Below are 15,112 nucleotides of genomic sequence, written 5' to 3' on the forward strand. Positions count from 1 at the left end.
TTGTATGTTTTTAAGCAGATATCTGCTTTAACATGTTGAGATATTTGCTGAAGCTCTGACCACAATTGAGCTGAGTTAGTTTAAGGCTCTTAAGCTGCCTGATCTGCTTTTCCATATATTTAATATATTTAGATCTAAGTAGCATCTCAGTTCTTTCTCTTGGTTTATGGGATTTGGTTTTGATGATACTGTACTATATGCTCACTTGCAAGCTTCATTTTCTTTTATTATAACTCTTATCTGTGGATTAGAAATCAGTATCAAACATCAGATTTCCCAGCTTCACTGCAGAACGTCTATTAGATAGTGAATTCAGGTAGCTGCTATTGTTTCGCCAGGGTATTTTTCTTTTAGATACAAACTTTAATTCTTTTGAAAATACAGGTACAACCAGCAGGTAATGTTGGCAGTCCTGTGTTCAGATTTTCATCTCCAATTGTGAAATCTACTGAGGCGGAAGTGCTACCTCCATTGTCTGTAAGTAAAATCAGTAAAGCTCAACCTTTTCTCAAGGCTTTAGTAGAATATTGTAGAACAATAAAGCAGAATTGGCCCTGATAATGGAGAAAACAAATATATAGGTTTCTGGCTTATAATTTGTCGTCCAGCACGTATACCAAAAGTTTGAAGACTGGATTTCAGATTATTATTTGTGTGTGAAACTTGATTAAAGTTCCTTTAGTTTCAGAGTCTGAAAAATCTCTCTTTTTTTCATAGCAGATTGGGTTTACATTTAGTGTTCCTGTTGTAAAATCAGCAGAGCTTTCTGGATCCAGTGATACACCAGTGACGTCCTTACTTACTCTAGGTAACAGAAATTTTAGCATTTCAGATCTGAAGTGCTGATTTTCTTTTTTTCTATATTAAATAGTAAATCTATCCTGTCTGAGCATATTAGCAATTCCAGGCAAAGTGTGTTTTCAGTGACAGATCTGCTTTTAACCAAATTGTAATTATAAACTGTTGTAAACAAGGTAGAATTTTGAAGACACTTTTAGAAGAAGCATGAAACTTGGAAATTCTTGTTTCTAGCAAAAGTGAATATATTTTAAGTGGATTGCTTTGTGAAAGGTGTTTTTGTTTCGTTTTTAAAGATACCACCACTGTAAACAGCACCAGCAATAAGAAGGAAAAAGAAGAAGAATACTATGGCCTCTCCAAACGTGTGAAGGTCTTCAAGGAAGGAAGTGTGTTAGACATTCTAAAAAGCCCTGGTGAGATACTGAACTCCTTTTAAAAAGATATTGCAAAAAATACGCTAGCATATAACTGCATTGATTTTTAAAAAACCCACCACAACAACACCAAAACCCCACATTGTCACACTTAATGCAATATTAGCTATAAATACAAATATAGGAGAGCATTACGTTAAACGCTGCATCTGTTAGGGTTGATCTCCCTTTCTCTTCTAAGTGGCTTTTATTGCTGAAAGGAAAACTGCAACTTCAAACCAGATGCATTGCTTCTCCTTTATGTGTTAGGATGTAATTGTAAATGAAGTCTAAAGAGAATTAGTCAAATAATCAGTGTTTCATTTTAAATAAATAAAATTTATGGAATTGGAAAGGAAATGTTTGTAAAATGCTTTACAAACATTCCTTTCCCACCTTCACTATCTCTGGAAATTAAGAATAGTAAAGACAGTTTCATTCCTAAAGATGTTTCAAAAGCTGCAAATCTTTTGGCCTTAAATGGTAACGGTTACTATGGATTCAAATGCAGATTTTAAGTAGAAGTGGGCTGTTTTGCTTTAAAAACCCTTTTCTAATTTTTATTTTTAAGTAATTGCAGTTGTTTTCAACTGTTTAATAAAGTGTGTGTGTGTGTGTGTGTGTGTGTAGATGACGTTTTTTGTTTTAAGAAAAAGGACTTTATTGGATTTTATCTTTTCCCATAAGCCTTCAGTGGCATCAGGACTTTTTTATGAAGTGACAAATCTATATACTTCTTAAGAAGACAGCGCCTTTTTATATTGGAAAGAGCGAAGTGAGAAAAAATACACTGTGCGTTTTGTTTAAGGAAAGACCTATGAGTGAAGTGACATTAATTTTCTTTATCAGTTTAAGAGAAGCAGGTTCTAAATCCACACTGTTCAAAGACTTCACTCCTGATGTTAAAAAAACCAACCCCAAAACAACAACAACAACATAATAATAAAAAAATAAACTCTTCTTTTTAGCTTTACAAGTAATTTGTGCTGCTATTTAAGATGCATTGCCGTAGCATTTTCTTTAGTGTTTCCATGTTGGTGGTTCTCGTTTTCTGTTGAAATTGGCACCTTTAAATAAGGAGTTGGCCTGTGTCCAGTGCATTTTGAACAAAGATTATAGGTAACAATTGTTCTGTTGTCTTCATTTTTATTACTTAATTAATACTCATATCTGTGGGGAAATACCATGTGGATTGCTGCTCGAAGTACCAACTGCTGTACAGCTACTAAAGTAAATGTGAGTCATCTACTATGGCAGAAATAGCTTTAGAAATTTGATTCGATTGGGCATGGTGTCTTAAAGTGAAATTGGATTATTTCTAGTCCATGACGGACAGTCAGTTTTCAGTAATGTTTGTTCACACTTGTATCTACCAGTGAAGATTTTTATTTAAAACTTTCTTGGAAATGAAGAGTTAAATCAAGCTCTAAATAAATGTTCTGTTGTGTCCCAGCGCAGCATATGAAATTTCATCCCTTTAGATAAGATTTCCAGGGACTTCCTCTTGCAGTTAGTCAGAATGTATAGTTGTAACCATTGGCACTTGGTTTAAATTTATGCCTTCTAGTATTAGAAGTAACTTACATGTAGTGAGGGTACTGCTTTATCAGTAAGATCTTTTCCTGTGTTTGTTTTTTTTTCCTAGGCTTTACATCTGTGAAAACACACTCCTCTACATCTGCACAGCCTGTTACAAGCACAGTGGTCTATACAAGGCCTGCGATAAGTAGTTTTTCTGCAGGTAAAGACACCTCTAAACAAGCATCCTCATTTTGGCAATCTGACACATACGACCCCTGTCTGCAAAACAAAACCACAGATGGTAAATGTGTAACATGTGAGGCTGCTGAAGTGTCAACCGTTGAGAGTACGAAACAGACGATAAGCTCCAGTCAATGTGTCGCCTCTAAGGCAGCAGTCCCTACAGCAGGGACACTGGGCTTTGAAGACAAATTTAAAACAGCAACCAACACATGGGATTGTGATACCTGTCTGGTCCAGAACAAACCTGAAGCTACAAAATGTATAGCATGTGAGACACCAAAGCCTGGAACAGGAGTAATGCCTGCTCTGACATTGCCAGTGGTCACAGACAACTCAGTGACAGTGACATCCTCCTCCAGCAGCACTGACACAACAGGCACTCTGGGGTTTGGAGACAAATTTAATAAGCCAAAAGGCTCTTGGGACTGTGCGGTGTGCCTTGTATCAAATAAGGCAGAAGACAGCAAATGTGTAGCTTGTCAGTCCGAGAAACCAGGTGTGTTCTTCTCTTTTCTGTTGTTTCAATCAGCCTCTGTGCATTCTTTACGGAATAAAATACGTTGCATATAAAAAATATTTTCAGGAGCATGGCTGTATGCCAGACAGGATGGATTAGTGCCTGTCAGCAGGAATGGTTACAGGCACTTTTGAGGTCTCAGCCCAGGTTCCAGCCTGTCACATGAATTGAACTGATTGTGAAATGTATTAGTGCAGAGCTGAATTGAAGCAAATATACCCTCCTTTGCAGCTGGTGAGGAAACATGACTAAACTGGATGCCTTAATTAACTTAAAATCTGTTTCCTCATTTTCATTGGGGAAAAATGTGAACTCCATAGAAAGAGTTAAAAATTACTAGGGTTTTTTTTTGCTTTCAAAACATAAGTAGAAACAGTATTTACAGAACATGGCTAAAAATGTCTCCACTCAGCATTTGTGTGTAAATGAGCAGAGGTATGAAGCCAGATTTCAAGACAGCATAGTCTTTAACTAGTTGTCTTAAGCTAAAACAAAACCATATGTTCAGCTATGCCTATGAAGGCCAGTGGTAGCCTTCCAGAACATGGGTGACCTTGTTTTGGAAGGCCAAGGTCCTTCCAGACCTTGGGGGGGTGGGCACCTTCTTCAGTGCAGCGCTGGGTTGGTTCCCATTATATGTGATTGTAATTGATTTTGAGTGTGGTGAGTTTATTGTTTTTAAAGCACAAATATTTTAGTGTTAACTTTCATTGGCTCTTAATGTCATTAAATATACTATTATGTCAAAAAACACCTTCTCAAATGTATCCTGGGGGGAAAAAAAAAACCTCAGATGGACTAGATTGTGCTTTTGTAATCATCCTGTACAGTAAGAGTAGAATTTCTTCAGATAAGATAATGCATTTCAGAAGGAGCTTATTCTCATGGACTTTCAGCCTCAGAGTGATCAGCTGGCACTTTTGTCTGAGACTCTAGCCATTGCGAGGAGGAATTTTGGAAATGTGAGGTGTTTGCTGTGACCATCATGGTGCAGAGAATTGCACAGTTATATTACATCTGTCAAGGGGACGAGTGAGGCAAGCAAAATGAGAGGATAAAAATTCTCTGGACGTGCTGTGGAAGAGAAGACCTATTCCTGCCTTTACTGTTTTGAATTTGAGACATTATCTTCTGCCTCTCTTAATGCCACCCTCAGTGGTTTAAAACTGTAGGTGAACATGACAATTATGTGATGCTTTTGTGCCTTCTGGATGTCCACTTCAGACCTCACAGTTGAAGTTTTCTGTTGGGGTGCAGCATCAAGTGACATCTCTTCTTTTACAGGGGAGAAAAGTCAGAAGGCAAGTGTTGTCTTTCAGGCCTCTTTATGGAGGTTTCTGCTGCTGTTGAAGACAGTGTAGCTTGTGCAGTGAGCACAGAGTTGTGGGTTTGGAAGCTTTGAGTTCCTCTCTGGGGTGTTTGTTTGTTGGGTTTTTTTTTGTCATGGTGTAGTTTTGAACATGTCTGTCTTTGGTATTTGGTGATGAATCATTCTGATAAATTCTCAGCCTCGCGTCACTTGACTGTGATCATTAACTTGAGTGGTGCTAACTTTGACTATGGGTGACTTGTATCACCAGAAATTCTTTTAGCAGTTTTAGCTGAGTACAGTACCTTTAATTTACATCTGAAATAGGCTATGTTGCTGTATTGTATAAACCGCAGTTGCTGTTTAAATGTCATTGGTTCAATTTATGCTTAAAATCGTATATAAATTGTAAAGAAGAATCTAGGTGTTTCTATTGTTTGCATTATTGGATTGAGTTTGACTGAAATTAACTTGTAGTTTGATGGTTTTTTTACTGTTGCGCTTGTCTGCTTTGTAATTTAGTGGGCATTTAAGAGTTTCTTAAAAAGTTCGTGTTTACTTTATCATTTAAGCAGGATGATTAACTATTTTGCTTGTTTCTCAGGGAGTTCAGTGCCTGTGACCAGTAGCAGTGTTTCTGCATTTTCTGCTTCTTCTGGAGGATTTCTGGATTTAGACAAATTCAAGAAGCCCGAAGGAAGCTGGGATTGTGAGGTCTGCGTGGTCCAAAACAAAGCCGAAGCCGCAAAATGTGTAGCCTGTGGAAGTGCAAAGCCAGGCACCAAAGCAGAGCTCAAAGGTAATACTTAATGAGAAAAACAAAGGTGTGCGTTCTGCAATTTATTTTTTCTTTAGGTTTTTTTTTTAGTACAATTATTTTTCTGTGAGGTATGGCAAAACTGTTCATTTTTCCTCTAGGAATATTGCTTAAGTAAGGTAATGTGCCTATGTTTCCACACCCTTTCCCCAGAAAAAGATAATGCTTTTTAGACAAAAGCTTGTATTAATGACATAGTTGTTCTTTACAAGCCTTAATGCGGTGTTCATTTGGAGTTTAGACTAAAAGCATGATCTTTCAAAGAAGTTAGCAGTATACTTTTCAAAGCCAGGTGGTGGACAGAAGAACACCGTTGCAAAAAGGTCTATGTAGAGAGGAAGTGTGGAGTTTTCTTATTTGTTTTGTGGTTTGTTGTTTTGGTTTTGGGGGGTTTTTTTAACAGTTTTGACTCTGGGACGTTCAGGACTAGAATCCCAGCCATGTAGCTAAAGCCTACATGTATTTACATCATATATTGTAAACTTAACATTATTACTTATTTCTGCAGGTTTTGGTACTGCTACTGTGTCCACAAGTGCTGCAATGCCGTCATTTACATTTGGTGTCCAGTCATCCTCCTCTGAATCTTCTCATACATTAGGTAGCACAGGAAATTTCAAATTTGGAGAACAAGGGAGCTTCAAGTTCGGCATTGCATCTGAATCTGCATCCTCCAACACTCTGACTGGGGGATTTAAATTTCCTACTAGTTCAGGGGACTTCAAATTTGGAGTTTCTTCCTCAGACTCTAAATCAGAAGACAGTAAAAAAGAAGGTAAAAGTAACAGTTTTACCTTTGGACTTCCATCTACAAGCAGTCAGGCTCCTTCAACATTTCAGTTTGGGACAGCGAGCCTGGGACAGCAGGAAAAGAAAGAGGAACCAGTTTTGGGAGGCTTTGGTTTTGGCACGAGTTCTACTTCCATAGCTACGCATGAGAATAAAACCGGAGTCAGTGGCTTCACTTTTGGAACTGTGGCAGAAAAGGAGGTAGCATCACCTGCTCTTGCATTTAAGAAGTCAGATGAGAAAAAGGATGAAACTCTTTCAACAAAAGGAGGCTTCTCTTTTGGCAGCGTGGAGTCTGCACCTGCCTCACAGTTTGTTTTGGGAAGGACAGAAGAGAAACAGGACTCTGTCACTTCTGCTGCTCCATTAGCATTTGGAAAGAAAGCTGACAATGAAGAGTTAAAGGCACAACCTCTCTTTTCAGCTGGGACGGCTGAGCATACCAAAGAGGAGAGCACAGCAAAGCCTATATTCAATTTTAGTTTCGTTAAACCATCGGAGAAGGAAACTGAGCAGGCAAAGCCGTCTTTTGCGTTTGGGGCACAAACCAGTACTTCAGGTAAATGGAACATCTTTTGTCTTCACTTGTCTGCTCGTGTCCATCAAATAATACCTCTGAAGCCATACTGGACAAAATCTGTGGGATTTGATACATTCATGCATTAGAGCTTTAGAAGAGGCTTAATTACTACCTGCAGCCTGTCTTTAGTTCTGGTTGTTGGTGTGTAGACAATATGTAGCAAGTCCATTTTAGATTTCAGTGAGTTTTAATGCTAGCTTTAGACAAAAAAATTGCCTCACCTTAAGGAACCTATATCACTTCTTGTACGAATACAGAAGTTATATTGTCTCAGTGGTAGTAGCACAGCTGGTGATAAAATCTGTAGTGTGGTGCAGTACAGAGGCCTCATACGAGCTTTTTTTGTCATAGTGAAAGGGTATGAGAGGGAATATCTTATTCCCATGTACTTGCAGCTATGCTGCAGGGTGTACCGCTGTTTCGCTACTGCTACAAAGCTATAAAAATCACTTCATAGATATTACACAGTTTGTATTCCTTTAATTTGTTGGAAGTCTGCAGTGGAGGATTAAAGTTCTTCAGTGGTGATCACTGTGTGGAAAAATTCTGGTTGTTAAATTCCATTTGTATGACTTAGCAACTGTGTTTTAGAGAACAGAATTAGTTTCTAACTTCTGAAGTGATATGGAAAAGGAGATCAGTAAGCAACCCTGAATAAAAGCAATACATGGGGTTATACTGGTTTTAATCACAGTATTCTTAGGTTGAACTGCAACTGAATGGACAGGTTTTTGGAGGATTGTGGGATTTGGGGGAGGGGAGATGGTTTGGGGGGGTGGGGGTTGAGGTTGGGTTTGGTTGGTTTGTTTTTTTTTTTTTTTTTTTTACCTGCCAGGTAAAGTTCTGGAGTTTGGTTTAGTTACGGAAATTTGATGAAGCACCTTGTGTAAAAAGCAAATTTTAACAAGGGTTCTTAAGAATGGTATAGTCCCTTAAAAATGGCATAGATGAAAAGGGGCCGTAACTGCTGGGAAAAAAAGATAGTGGGAAATTGAAAACAAGATCACAAATTAATAACGAGAATTAGACGAGCAGCTTAGGGAAAGCTGAAGAATGACTGACTTTTTAAAAGACAGCTCTATTCTAAGTGTGTAAAACTGCACTCAGTACTTTATAACAATGGTCTTAATGGAGGGTTGTTCTCTGTTGCTCCTAAAAGCAGGTCTTGCAAGTGCTTAAGTACAATGAACTTAAGCTTGGAAGGGTTAGGCTGGAGGATGGTAAGCTTTGCTTGACTGAAAGCTGTAGGCACAGGGCTATGTTTTTGAACAAGCTACAAATGCAGCTGTCACTGTGTTTTTCAATACTCCATTGAGCAAAGCCATAAAACTGTTACAGGTGATTGATGTTGTTCTTCTGAGAACATCTGAAATATATTTTTGTTTGAAGAGTTCAGAAGTACTGGTTAAAACTGGTTCAGGTAGTGGCAGCCAATGCTTAGTGTTTGTAACCAGTGAAGCCTAGACTGCAGTGGTGTCCTTGTTCTTCACAATTCTTTCATTCTTTTATTGGGGATGGCAGCAATCAGCACATTAAATCTCGATCTTATGTAAGCGACAGTAGCTGAGATAGTAGTTGAGGTGTCATTCAGGACTGCTCTTTGTACGGTGATTGAAACAGGAGTCTGTTTGCTGTACTTCGTTTGGCATTTCTGTGGTCGTTTATGTACTGTTCTTCCTTTCAGATCAAGGAGCAGCAAAGCCATCCTTCAGCTTCCTGAGCTCTAGCTCCTCCAGCACAGTCGTACCCACCACTTCAGCCAACAGCAGCAGCGTGTTTGGCAGCGCCATCTCTTCCTCAAATCCTCAGCCAGTTCCCGCTCCCTTCGTGTTTGGACAACCCAGCAACACTGTGAGCAGCTCTGTCTTTGGCAATTCCGCAGAATCTGCAGCATCTCAGTCATTTGGCTTCTCTCAAGAAAACAAACCAGCAACCACATCTTCCAGCATCAGCTCGGCTCTTGCTTCATTTCTCTTTGCTTCGGGAGCCAGCAGTACCAATGCAGCAAATTCAGGCTTTACCTTTGGAGCCACAACCACATCAAGTTCAACAGGTACATTTTAAATAGATGCTCTTCTCATTTTTGCCATCACATAGTGGACCAAGGAAATACTGTTTCATTAATATTTTACGCTGGAGAATGTGTAGGCCAAATGCATGGACATAGAGAAAAAGATTGAGTATTTATTTTCATCAATATAAATTGGGGCTCAGTTTTTTACAGTCTGGGAAACAGTTTAGGAATGAACTGGCAGCAGCATTGTTTTATGCAAAGGACAACCCTTTACTGGATTTCAGTTTGTATAGGAACTTTTCACCATGAGAATGATAGTTTCTTTCTTCTCACTATCAGTCCAGTGCTTACAGTTAGAAGTCAATGAATTACAACTTTCCTGATTTTTCTCTCCCATACCTAAAACGCTCAACTGTTGTAAATAATGTCAGGATTTGCAAAATCCTTCCTTCACGAGTATATATAAACACAGTACCTCTACATGCAACTGCTGCTGCAGCTTAAGGATTGGTTTCTAATAAGCATTATGGCCACTGTTTGTTAATTTTCTAGCAATTTAGAGAAGACAGAGACAGAAATCTATAAAGTTTCTTCAGGTTTTATGTTTGTTACCCCACTGCATAAATTTAGCAGAGAATAAAGATAACACAGAACTAACTCCGCCAAATCATCTGTATTCCTGCTAGCCTAGCAGTATGTTGGAAATAAGATTGAACCTGTGAGGAAGAGACCTCGTCTAGTTTGATCTGATTGCTTAACCTTGTCATTCACAGAAATTAAATTTGCACACTTTTTTGTGTATCAGAAACAGAGAGAAAACAGTCCTAAATTATAACAACCAGCAGATCAATTTAACCTGCTTACGAATCAGTAACTTCCAGTGTCATTTCATTAGTAGGTGATGCCATTATTTCAAACATCTTCACAAAGGATTTTTTTTTTTTTTTTAATGCAGAAGCCTATAATAACTTTTACCATATATCTGTTCATCTTCTTGGAAAGAAAAACAGTCAGCCATTCCAAGTTATGGTGCAATAGAGGGTATTTTCTGTTGCATGAAGGCTGCTTAAATTGCATTAATAGTGCTGTTTAAAATGTCCCCTTTTGCATAGCAGATCTGCTGCGTACGTTCAGAGTTACTGTTCAGTCACGTATTTTCGTTTCGGTGTTTCTGCTGGCCATGCAGAACCGAAGCAGCTAAACAAATGAGCTGGTTGTCTGTTGATGTTACGTAGAGAATTACTCTGCTAAACCGAGTTTTTGAGTACAGAGAGATCACTGCAAGCTTGGTTTGGCCTCTGGAAGTTAATAATGGTAAACATTTGGGCAGGGAGGGGTGCAGTTGCTGACAAGAAAGATTCATGTTCTCTTGATCCTAATAAATCAGGAGCTGTATTTTGTATGTTTGAAAAATACGATTTGAATTCGTATTCTCTGTGTGTGATATAAACAGCTTTTAGTAAATACAAATTAAAACATACTATTTGTGGGAATCTGTTTCTAGAACATGAATGTTAACAGTAATCCGCTCCCAGGCAGCCAGTGTGTTTGAGATTTAATTTTGTCTGACTCTCGTAAACAGGGTGTTTCTCATGTTACATAGAAGAAAAAGTGCAACTCCTGTTGTGGCTGACGTAGTGTTTGTTTTATATACTCAAACAGTTTGAAATTAAGACAAGTATTCAGCTACGAGACTTGGGAAACGTGGGGTTTTAGAACCTTTGTTTCTAGATTCGTTCTTGGGGAGGGGGGGGAAACCCAGCATATACTGACATTTCTGTTCTGTTCCCCGAGGGTCGTCCTCTTCATTTCTGTTTGGCTCTGGGCCTCCAGCGCCTGCTGCCGGCCCAGCATTTGGTGCCAGCCAGCCACCAGCATTTGGCCAGAGCCAAGGGTCCAGCCAGCCAAGCGCTCCGAGTTTTGGATCGCTGTCGACAACGTTGTTTCCAGGTGGCAGTCGGTCTGCTCCTCCTGCCTTCGGCTCGGTGACGAGCAGCACTCAGCCCTCTGTGTTCGGACAGCAAGCGACCCAACAGCCAGGTTTTGGCTCTGGTACCCCCAGTGCTGGTGAGTGCCAACCGTCCTCTTCCCTTTTGGTCTCAAAGGTTATATATTTTATCTTAGTTTTCATGAAGTGCACCTTAAATTATATGGAGAAAGAAGACTTCTGCCTTGCGCACATGTTTAAGTGTAAGAATTACCCTCCATAAAAATAATGGGTACAGAGTGAAGCCATTTGTGTCTCACTCCTGACTGTGGAGGATGTGCCACAGGTATGCCAGCTTCACAGTAAGCCTTCTTCACAAAAGACTTAGCAGACATGGAGGTTGCAACCCTACCACTAAATATTGGGGTTTATTTTCTTGAGAAATCTAGTGATTAAAAGGAAGTGTTGAAAACTATGGAGTATTCGCTGGTAAGATTGTACAAACCAGAATGGTAGAAGCACTGCAAAATTATTATTTTTGGATTTGTTAGAGTAGTTCTTTGTTATCTGACTTCGTTAACAGGTTTGGCAATTTATTTGGATTGGGGGTGGTGTTGTGTAAGAATATGGTGAGAATTATTTTTAAGCATTTATGGGTTAAGACTTTATTTAAATTTCTTTTTACTAATGAAGTATAAAATACCGTGGGAAGGGGGCAGAGAATGATCCTTATAATTTAAGTGTAAGAAAGACCTGTTCCACGCTAGTAATTATTAAAAAAGAAAACCACACTGCCAGAACATATGTATTTGATATCATCACGTCAAATACTTAAAGGGAGAAGCCTCCTTTTTTCCTCTCAGAAGTTTTACAAAATAGCCTCCATTAAAAGCAACCAACATTTTTGTACTAGTCAGCAGATTAGTTGGCACACCATGTTACTCAGTCAGTCTTTCATTAATCAGGTAGCAGTTTAAAGATAAAAATCTCCCTAGATTGTCTGTGTTGCTTATCGGTTACTTTGATGGTAGGAATTGTTTGGTTGGTTTTTTTTTAAGATGAGGTGCTGTGTTAGCACACTGAATGAACACAAAGTTTACTTAAATAGAAATCTACATGATTCAGTACTATAATTTAAGACTTTTATTAATAAACTTCAGTATGCACAGGTATAAACATAATGGTGGTACAGAAGTTAGCAAACAATTCATTATCAGTGTGCCAGCAGTGGTACTTCAAGAATCCCTTTATGATTCTCTGTTAAAGTGAATGAATTCGTCTGTGTACTGTTCCTGTAGTAATCTGGCACTTCTGGTGCACGCCCCTCCCCCAACTTTGTCACCGTGAGCGACCCGTAAAAAAATTCATTAAAGGTAGCGGGAAGAACGTGAGGATTTTGCTGGAAAGGATGAACTCAAATTTCAACTTTCTTACTCCCTTCTGCTTCCACCCCATCTTCCCAGGTTCTGTATTCCAGTTTGGAAGTAATACTTCTAATTTCAACTTTCCAAATAATCCAGGAGTATTTACTTTTGGTGCAAATCCTCCTGCACCAGCAGCACCGGCACAGCCTTCTGGCTCTTCAGGATTTTCGTTCAGCCAGTCTCCAGCATTTACAGTGGGGTAAGAGACCATATCAGAATTTCACTTGAGCTTCGGGTAAATATCAGTGGACGGTGTTCAGCCTCTACTGCTGTTAAGTCATGAGGTGTTCAGATGAACTTTGGAGTTTGAAACTAAATTGGGCGTCCTTCCTTGTATTAGCCTGAGTGGCTGGCTGAGCAACGGTATCTTTAAAGGAGCCTAGCTGTCAGAAATATCACACACCAACATATGTGAAATTGTCTTGTTCTTGAAAGGTAAAATCCCTATCTAGCCATTATGCTGCTACTTACGTTCTGAATAAGAGAGCTTTAATTGCTTTTGGTTTCTGGAACTCTCTTCCTCCTGTTCATCATATGCCATTTGTTGCCAGCTGATAACTAGTGAGACAAGACTATGAAACAGTTGTTCTGGAGTATCTACTCAGTGCTGCTACTGAATTTTCAGCTACACTGTCCTAAACTCTGAACTGCTAATTTCTTTTGATAGGACTAATGGGAAAAATGTTTTCTCTGCCTCTGGATCTTCAGTTCCTGGTCGGAAGATAAAGACTGCAGTTAGACGTAGAAAATAATCACCCGATCGATAAAGCAACTTTGGAAGCAGCTACTACCCCGCATTGTTCAGTTGTTGGGATCGTACCTCATGCTGGGTTAGCTGACGTCAGATCTGCCTAAAGGAACATAAAACTCTGCTGCCCTTCCCTTCCCTTCCCCCTCCCCAGTTAGTTTTTTTGGTAACGAATAGAGTTGGCAACAGGTCCGTTCTCAAGTAAAACTATTTTAGACTCCTGCAAGTTACTTCTTTCACTGACTCGGCATGGTCTGGCTATAGCCGTGAGTAGAGCCTGCACAGTGAATGGCTTGTACAATACCTCTTCATCTGCACCACTATGTGCGCTCATCTGCGTTTACTGACGCCTCGAAATTGTAATTATATCAGCGAGGGATGCTGTATAGAGTAGAGAATGTTGATAACGAATGATTTCTATGCTGAGTTTGTGCTGGTGTATGTGTGAAGTGAGTGAGTTTGGGTGTATCGTGCACTAAAATTTTCTGATAGGGGAAGACTGATTAAAGGATGATCCATGCTAAGGACTTGTTAGATCTGTAGTTCTTCATTTAATAATTATATGCTATTTCTATATTTTCATTCTTACAGCCCTTTATCACCTGTCTCGCCTTTGTTATTTTATTATGAAACGTGTAAATACAATTTTGTTTCTCTATGTACTTTTTGGCATAACAAATCTGTGAAATTGAAATTTTAATTTTGTGTGTTACGGCCATTTTTGTTTAGTATTGTCTCAGATTTTATGTAAATCCCATTATTCAAAGTTGCCTAAATCCATTTAGAAAATCTTTAAAATTGGGAATTCTTAAAGTAAGTTTATTGGCTTTTCTGATCCATTTTTGTTTGGACCAAAAACCAGTATTGTACAAAGTATTAAGTATATATTTTTATATTTACTGAAATGGACTGTGGTGACTTTGGATAATAAGGAAAAGTTTAATATTAAAGCCATGTTTATTACAGTATAATTAACATGTTAAACCATGGGATAAATGCCATCAATAAAAACTATGAAATATTGTCTGGCAGTTTTAACTCTCCATGAAGGCAGCTGCAGCTGTAACTGTACAAGATGATGCACTTAACCTGAGCAATGCCATATGCTTTGTCCAACCTCTGCTTTTTGACAGTGACACTGATTTTAGAGGATCTTAAATTAGTTAGAGGTTCCCTGTTAAAACTCTCCTACCTCTTGTGGACTTAAGCTTGGAGCCATATGTCAGTGCATCAGCTGTCTGGCTGCAACGGTTGCAGTTAATTTTTATAGAGCTATTAAAACAAAAAAAAGCTAATGTTACAAACATTCACCACCATTCTAACCGAAGAGGAAGAAGTACACCTGATTGTAAATGAGTAATTTGGGGTTTTTTTTCCACTTCTGTAGCAGTTGGAGGAGCTTCTTAGAGAACAGACATTATTGTAGTAGAATGAGAGGAAATGCTCTGTTTGCCTGGAGACCACAGCTGAACTTTTACTAAGCCAGAGCATTCAGATTATGGTTGAGATGCAATGGCTTGCTGCAGCTAGAACTGAAATGAGAGACCTGTGTAATTGCATAAGCTTTAAATGTCTTCAGCAGCATTGCCGGGGTTTTTTGCTAGCACTTCTGCCAGTACTTCTGCCATTCACCCCAGTGCTGCTCAGCACTTGTACAGCTACGGGTGCTGGTATTACCAAATGAGGTATTTTTCTAACTGTGAACTGGCCTTGACAAGAGGAGAAAGGCTAACTTCTGTTTTTGTGGGAGTCTTACATAGGTAGAGCTCCAATCCCTATTTCTATAAATAGAAAATATTCAGCAACTAGCCTTTAAAACCACACATGTAAGCTGCTATTCAGGCACATCCTGCCACTGTAGCTGTGGAGGGATTATATGCAATTATGTATTTCCAGATGTCTAAATCTGAGAAATGCCATAAATTTCACTTCTTTTCCTTAGCTCTATCACCTGCCAAGTACTCATCCTACAAACAGAAAAAAGCTGCATCTTCACTGCACCTTGCATA

General features: G+C 39.0%; 1 protein-coding gene across 1 annotated transcript in view; it reads left to right on the forward strand.

Moving 5' to 3' along the window:
• NUP153 (nucleoporin 153) overlaps positions 1-14,127 on the forward strand; it is a 46,741-nt gene extending 32,614 nt beyond the window's left edge. The window contains exons 13-22 of the mRNA XM_050892735.1: positions 385-477; positions 718-808; positions 1,095-1,214; positions 2,860-3,474; positions 5,409-5,603; positions 6,130-6,969; positions 8,675-9,043; positions 10,799-11,071; positions 12,395-12,554; positions 13,023-14,127. Of these exons, the coding sequence (XP_050748692.1) occupies positions 385-477; positions 718-808; positions 1,095-1,214; positions 2,860-3,474; positions 5,409-5,603; positions 6,130-6,969; positions 8,675-9,043; positions 10,799-11,071; positions 12,395-12,554; positions 13,023-13,107 (2,841 nt within the window). The 3' untranslated portion in view covers positions 13,108-14,127. The remainder of the gene's footprint in view (positions 1-384; positions 478-717; positions 809-1,094; positions 1,215-2,859; positions 3,475-5,408; positions 5,604-6,129; positions 6,970-8,674; positions 9,044-10,798; positions 11,072-12,394; positions 12,555-13,022) is intronic.
• The last annotated feature ends 985 nt before the right edge of the window (positions 14,128-15,112 follow it).

The sequence above is a fragment of the Gymnogyps californianus genome, chromosome 2 (genome assembly GCF_018139145.2).
Source record: "Gymnogyps californianus isolate 813 chromosome 2, ASM1813914v2, whole genome shotgun sequence".
Taxonomy (NCBI): domain Eukaryota; kingdom Metazoa; phylum Chordata; class Aves; order Accipitriformes; family Cathartidae; genus Gymnogyps; species Gymnogyps californianus.